Raw genomic sequence first — 7,279 nt, 5'->3', positions numbered from 1 at the left:
GAGGACCAATCTATGTCCTATATTGAGCATCAACGACGACTTAACCCCAACCTTAAGGACGTGGTTAAGAAGGAGATACTAAAACTTCTTGAGGCAGGGATAATTTACCCAATCTCTGACTCAAGATGGGTGTCTCCTGTTCATGTTGTGCCCAAGAAGGGTGGGATCACAGTGGTTAAAAACGAGAAGGATGAGCTTATAGCTACTAGGACTGTCACAGGACACAGAATGCGTATAGACTATAGAAAGCTCAATGCAGCCTCTAGGAAGGATCATTTTCCTTTACCTTTCATTGATCAGATGTTAGAGAGGCTTGCAAACCACCCCTTCTTTTGTTTTCTCGATGGGTACTCGGGGTTCTTCCGAATTCCCATAGATCCCCGGGATCAAGAGAAAACAACATTCACATGCCCTTATGGCACATTTGCATACAGGTGAATGCCTTTTTGATAGACTCCTGATCGTGATGAATGAGTCCTGCCCCTTGATGCTCTTCGTGTGGTTGAATTGGTGATGCGGAAGTGATGATTTGGTTTGGTGAATGATCTGAACGATGGGGGTGAAGTGAAACTTCTAAGGATTGCGGATGTTCCTTAGACTTTCGATTCTTAATTCTTCTAGGATATTACACACCAAGAGAAGAATCAAGTTGAATAGATATTACACACTATTCAGATCAAACAACTAGAGAGAGTTTTAGAAATAAGAAGTTTGATGAAAATAGAATGAAGAGTCAAGTACAGAATATAAAGAGAAAGGGGAAGAAGGAGAAGAGTCATTTCGGTCAAGCATAGAATTTAAGAGACATGCCTCGAAAATTCATGCACATAAAGACCAAGTTTGAATAGAAAGAAGATAGAAATAACACTAAGGAAATTCAAATTGAAACAAGAAGAGAAGAGGGCCGAATGATGACAATGAGAAGTATGTGGCCAAGCCTCGTTAAAAACCTCTCTTGGAAAACCCATTGGGACAAAACCAAGAGGAGGGAAAAAGAGCACAAGTCCACACACCTCCATTGTCATCGCTTAGACGACTTGAATCACAACCAATGTGGCTGGACAAGCTTCACTTCTAAGCCTGGCCTGAATGGTAAGTAGATGGTTGTTGATGACTTTATTGAACTCTTTTGCTCTAGACCTTGTCATGGGACCATTGGGGACGATCAATGCTTCATCATCTTCAGCTCCAAGCTCCACGGGTTCAAGCTGCGGTTTAGTTCCATGCTCCAAGCTCTCCATGCTTTCCATGCTCACATCAGGCTCTCCCACTTGAAAAGGATTTGTCCTCAAATCCGACTCATCTGCAATAAAAGGAACAAGATCAATAATGTTGAAAGTATTACTCACGTTATACTTACCTTGCAAATCCAGTATGTAGGGGTTATTGTTGATCCTTTGAAGCACTTTAAAAGGTCCATCCATTCTTGGCATTAGTTTAGACTTTCTTTCGTTGGGAAAACGGTCTTTCCGGAGATGAATCCAAACTAAGTCTCCTTCCTCGAAGATAAGTTCCTTGCGGCCCTTGTTAGCATACTTGGCATATTGTTTTGTCTTGTCCTCTATATTCTTCCTTGCCGCCTCATGGATTCGCTGAACCAACTCTGCTTTCTTTTTTCCATCTGTACTACTCCTTTCACTCAGAGGCAAAGGCATCAAATCCAAAGGAGTGGTGGGATTAAACCCATAAACAATTTGAAATGGTGAAAATTTAGAAGCAGAATGTATGGAATGATTATAAGCGAATTCTACATGTGGTAAACAATCTTCCCAAGCCTTTAGGTTCTTCTTGATCAACACACGCAAAAGTGTGGATAGGGTTCTATTAACTATCTCGGTTTGACCATCAGTTTGGGGGTGGCAAGTAGTGGAGAATAACAACTTAGTTCCTAGCTTAGACCAAAGCGTTTTCCAAAAATAGCTAAGAAACTTGGTGTCTCTATCAGATACGATGGTCCTAGGCATGCCATGTAGACGTATAACTTCCCTAAAGAACAGTTCGGCTACATGCTTAGCATCATCGGTTTTATGACATGGAATGAAATGCGCCATCTTAGAGAATCTATCCACCACCACAAAGATTGAATCCTTACCCGTTTTAGTTCTAGGCAATCCTACTACAAAGTCCATTGAAATGTCATTCCAAGGATGCAAAGGAATAGGGAGAGGAGTATACAAACCGTGGGGTTGCGACTTAGCTTTCGCTTGTTTACAAGTTGAACATTTCTCACACATTTTCTCAACATCTCGCCTCATATGTGGCCAATGAAAGTGATCTTGCATGACTTGTAAAGTTTTAGACACACCAAAGTGTCCCATTAATCCTCCACCGTGTGCTTCCCTTAGAAACAAATCTCTCAAAGACGAGTTAGGAACACACAAACGGTTATCATAGAACAAGTATCCTTCATGCCTATAATATTTCCCAAATGCAAATCTCTCACAAGCAGCAAATATTTTTCCAAAATCAGAATCATTCTCATAGAGAGTTTTAATGTGTTCAAAACCAAGTAACTTGGCATCCAAAGATGAAAGTAACACATACCTCCGGGATAATGCGTCAGCCACGACATTGTCCTTACCTTTTTTGTATTTGATGACATAGGGAAATGTCTCAATGAACTCTACCCACCGAGCATGCCTCTTGTTAAGCTTTTGTTGTCCCTTGAGATGTTTTAGAGACTCATGGTCGGTGTGGATCACGAACTCCTTTGGCCAGAGATAGTGTTGCCACGTTTGTAAAGCCCTCACCAAAGCGTAGAGTTCCTTGTCATAGGTTGGATAGTTAAGTGTCGCTCCTCCTAGCTTTTCACTGAAATAAGCTATAGGCTTCTTTTCCTGCATCAACACAGCACCAATACCAACACCCGATGCATCACATTCGATTTCAAAAGTTTTAACAAAATCAGGTAGGGAAAGGATAGGAGCCTGAGTAAGTTTCTCTTTCAAGGTTTGAAATGCTTCTTCTTGAGCCGTTTCCCACTTAAATCCAACGTCCTTCTTGATAACTTCAGTAAGCGGAGCAGCCAAGGTGCTAAAGTCCTTAACGAATCTTCGGTAAAATCCCGCAAGTCCATGAAAGCTCCTCACTTCTCCTACGGAGGTTGGACTAGTCCATTCTTTAATTGCTTTTACCTTCTCTTCATCCACTTTAACACCATCTGCACTCACAACAAAACCTAGGAAGACCAAGTTATCCGTTCCAAAAGTACACTTGTTCATGTTGGCATAGAGTTTCTCCGTTCTAAGCACATCTAACACCTTACGCAAATGCTGAACATGATCTTCTAAGTTTTTGCTATAAACTAAGATGTCATCAAAGTAAACAACCACAAAATGCCCTATGTATGCTCTAAGAACATGGTTCATTAATCGCATGAATGTACTAGGTGCATTTGTAAGCCCGAATGGCATCACTAACCATTCATACAACCCTTGCTTAGTTTTAAATGCGGTTTTCCACTCATCCCCTTCCTTCATCCTAATCTGATGATACCCGCTTTTTAAGTCAACCTTAGAAAAGATGCAAGACCCATGTAACTCATCTAGCATATCATCTAATCTAGGTATGGGATGGCGATACTTAACCGTTATATTATTGATGGCTCTGCAATCGACGCACATCCTCCAGCTTCCGTCCTTTTTAGGTACTAGTAGTACGGGCACAGCACATGGACTCATGCTTTCACGGATGTGTCCTTTCTTCATGAGTTCCGTGACTTGCTTTTCTAGTTCCTTAGTCTCCACGGGATTAGTTCTATAAGCTGGTTTGTTTGGCAATGAGGCTCCCGGGATAAAATCGATTTGATGTTCTATGCCTCTAATGGGTGGTAATCCCTCCGGATTCTCCCCAGGAAACACATCCCTATATTCCTGTAATACATGTTTAAAAGTGCTAGGGATTTCCTGCTCAGGGTTAGTGATACTCATAAGCGTTTCTTTATAAACAAAAAGTAAGTTCGGTTTATGGAGATCACTTCCCTTTGGGATATTCGGCACAATAGCAAGGTTAGATGGTTTGATAGCTTTCTTTCTACCCATCTTCATGACCAACTGATCCTGGTAAACCTCATGAGGGGTCATAGGTAGCAACACGGTTTTTCTTCCTTTGAACTCAAACTTATGCCGATTCGTGAAACCATCATGCATAACCTGCCTATCCGATTGCCATGGTCTTCCCAACAGTATATGGCTAGCTTCCATTGGCAAAATATCACATAAGACCTCATCCTCATATTTTCCAATTGATAGAGGTACCTTGACTTGATTATCCACAGCCATTTCGCAATTTTCATTCAGCCACTGCAGCTTGTATGGTTTCGGATGCTTGATTACTTGCAACCCAAGTCTCGCAACCATAGTCTCGCTAGCAACGTTTGTACAGCTTCCACCGTCAATGATCACGCTGCAAATCTGATCCCTAACCAGATACCTTGTATGGAACAAGTTCTCTCTTTGTTCTTGCTCATCAGATTTCGTGATGACACTCAAAGCTCTCATGGTGACTCCCACCATCATTTGTCCTTTAGCGGCTGATTCATACTCTTCCTCCGATGATTCATCCTCAAGTTGTCTTTCCTTAGGCTTCTCATCTGCAGATTCAACTTCCCCATTTGCCATGATGATCATAACCCTCTTGTTGGAGCATTCACTAGCATAATGTCCAATGCCGTGACACTTAAAGCACTTAATGTCTCTTGTCCTTGGTGCAACGTTAGTACTTTTTCCTTTAAGATCCACACTCTCAACCTTGGGCTTGACAAACGGCTTGTAATCTCTTGAAGTTCCAGACTTCACTTCTCGGTGATAGCTAGATTTTTCTGGAACAAAACTCGACTTGGAGCTTCTCCTTTTAAGTTGTTTTTCGAACATAATTGCCTTGTGCATCATTTCCTCTAGCTCCTCATAATTTTGAACCTCCAATTTGTCAGCAATATCTCGGTTTAATCCTCCCATGAATCTAGACATGGCGGCTTCTGGATCTTCTTGAATATCAGCTCTTATCAACAAAGTTTCCATCTCCTTGAAATACTCTTCAACGGTCCTATTGCCTTGTACCAAGTTTCTCAGCCGATGGTGTAGCTCTCTATGATAGTGACTTGGCACGAATCTTTTCCTCATAAGATGCTTCATCTGATTCCAAGTCTCTACTGGAAAATCTCCTACACGCTTCCTAGTAAGAGTTAGCTGATCCCACCAACTTAGTGCATACCCGGTGAACTCGGTAGGTGCAACTTTGACTTTGTTCTCTTCAGTGTACTCATGACAATTGAAGACGAGTTCCATCTTCTTTTCCCATTCAAGATACTCCTCAGGGTCGTTGCTGCCTTGGAAAGAAGGAATACGAACTTTCACTCCAGCTAGATTATCCCTAGGAATCACTCGCTCATCTCTAGCACTTCTTCTTCGTCGGTGACTACTTGTCTTAGAAGAATGACTGTAGTAGTCTGAGTGATGGCTAGCATCTGCTTGACTTTGCTTATCACGTTCCTTACGTGCTCTTCTCGAATTTTCCTGATCAAGTTTAAAGGCCTCTAACTGCTGAGCCACTAGTCTGGCTACCTCGGTTACGATAGTCTCATTCATTTGCTTTTGGTTGACGCTATTGCTTCCTCTTTCATCTTCTTCCAATGGTGGCGTTACCATCCTGAAAATCAACAAAAAAGAACCCCAGTCAAGTGTTCTTTGGAAGAAATCGCAACACAATGGATCAAACAAAGGAATAACTCTTCAACTACCACAAGAACCTACTAGCGACTGTTCAGAGAAATCGACTCGGGAAAAATATCAAAACACATCCAAAAATTCCGATTTCAATTTTAACAGAAACTAGCTCAATCTTGGTTCGAACACAACTGGTTTCACGATTTTTGGATCAGTATTCGATTTTAAACAATTCTAACAACCTGGTGCTCGGAAACAGATAATAACACAGTTTTCTCAAAAACGTTTTGATTGATAATGAAAAGTCACAAACGAAATCTTTTTGATTCAAATCGACACAACCTGCACGAAGCAGCTCTGATACCACCTGATAGACTCCTGATCGTGATGAATGAGTCCTGCCCCTTGATGCTCTTCGTGTGGTTGAATTGGTGATGCGGAAGTGATGATTTGGTTTGGTGAATGATCTGAACGATGGGGGTGAAGTGAAACTTCTAAGGATTGCGGATGTTCCTTAGACTTTCGATTCTTAATTCTTCTAGGATATTACACACCAAGAGAAGAATCAAGTTGAATAGATATTACACACTATTCGGATCAAACAACTAGAGAGAGTTTTAGAAATAAGAAGTTTGATGAAAATCGAATGAAGAGTCAAGTACAGAATATAAAGAGAAGGGGGAAGAAGGAGAAGAGTCATTTCGGTCAAGCATAGAATTTAAGAGACATGCCTCGAAAATTCATGCACATAAAGACCAAGTTTGAATAGAAAGAAGATAGAAATAACACTAAGGAAATTCAAATTGAAACAAGAAGAGAAGAGGGCCGAATGATGACAATGGGCTGAGGTAAGAAGTATGTGGCCAAGCCTCGTTAAAAACTTCTCTTGGAAAACCCATTGGGACAAAACCAAGAGGAGGGAAAAAAGAGCACAAGTCCACACACCTCCATTGTCATCGCTTAGACGGCTTGAATCACAACCAATGTGGCTGGACAAGCTTCAAACATGAAATGCAAAAGATAAAGAAAAATGCTAAATGCTCATGTACAAGTGTATGGAGTGATACCTGGTGTGGTTCTTTGATAACTAAGGTTTTTAAAGCCTTAGATGGGTTATCAATCCCCTTGTCAAAGTAGTATAAGGGGTGTCAATCCATATGTGTGGTAGTTAGGCACTAGTTTATGTGATAGGTTCTTAAGTCAAGTAATCAAAGATGAGTTTTGTGAAACCAGCAACAAGAAAGCATAAAACAAGAAACAAACAAGCTATGATTAATGAACTAAGCAAGCAAACAAAACAAGATGATGGTGATTAAGCAAATGATAAAAGCTAAACCTCTAGATGTGATCATTGATTAGGGTGCTTTAGATATTGAATCATGATGCTAAGAACATAATGCAACACTTGCTACTCTTTAGTCTAGGCTTCTTAATCAGATTAATTCATTCCCATGATAATAATCCCTTTGCAAATCACTTAATCAAGTCTAACAACCATTAGATATAATCAAGCAATCAGCAAGCATAATGCATCAAGCCTAATAAGTGACCAAACAATCTCTCAACCAAGAAGACTGAATCTTATACAGAAAGACATAACAAGCAATCACATGATC

The 7,279-nt window shown here is 40.7% G+C and overlaps 1 protein-coding gene across 1 annotated transcript; it reads right to left on the bottom strand.

Moving 5' to 3' along the window:
- Positions 1–905: 905 nt before the first annotated feature.
- LOC112084361 lies at positions 906–5,645 on the bottom strand. Its single transcript, XM_024153482.1, has 6 exons — positions 4,152–5,645; positions 3,620–3,872; positions 2,545–3,178; positions 1,640–2,412; positions 1,361–1,486; positions 906–1,303 (listed from the first exon to the last, which is right to left on the bottom strand). The coding sequence occupies exons 1-6, from the start codon at positions 5,643–5,645 to the stop codon at positions 1,029–1,031; spliced, it is 3,555 nt and encodes a 1,184-aa protein (XP_024009250.1). The 3' UTR covers positions 906–1,028.
- Positions 5,646–7,279: the final 1,634 nt, after the last annotated feature.

This window comes from Eutrema salsugineum, unplaced genomic scaffold, assembly GCF_000478725.1.
Source record: "Eutrema salsugineum unplaced genomic scaffold, Eutsalg1_0 scaffold_4, whole genome shotgun sequence".
In the NCBI taxonomy this organism is placed as follows: Eukaryota; Viridiplantae; Streptophyta; class Magnoliopsida; order Brassicales; family Brassicaceae; genus Eutrema; species Eutrema salsugineum.
Note: the sequence above shows the minus strand (reverse complement) of the source record. Positions and strands in the feature narration are given on the sequence as shown.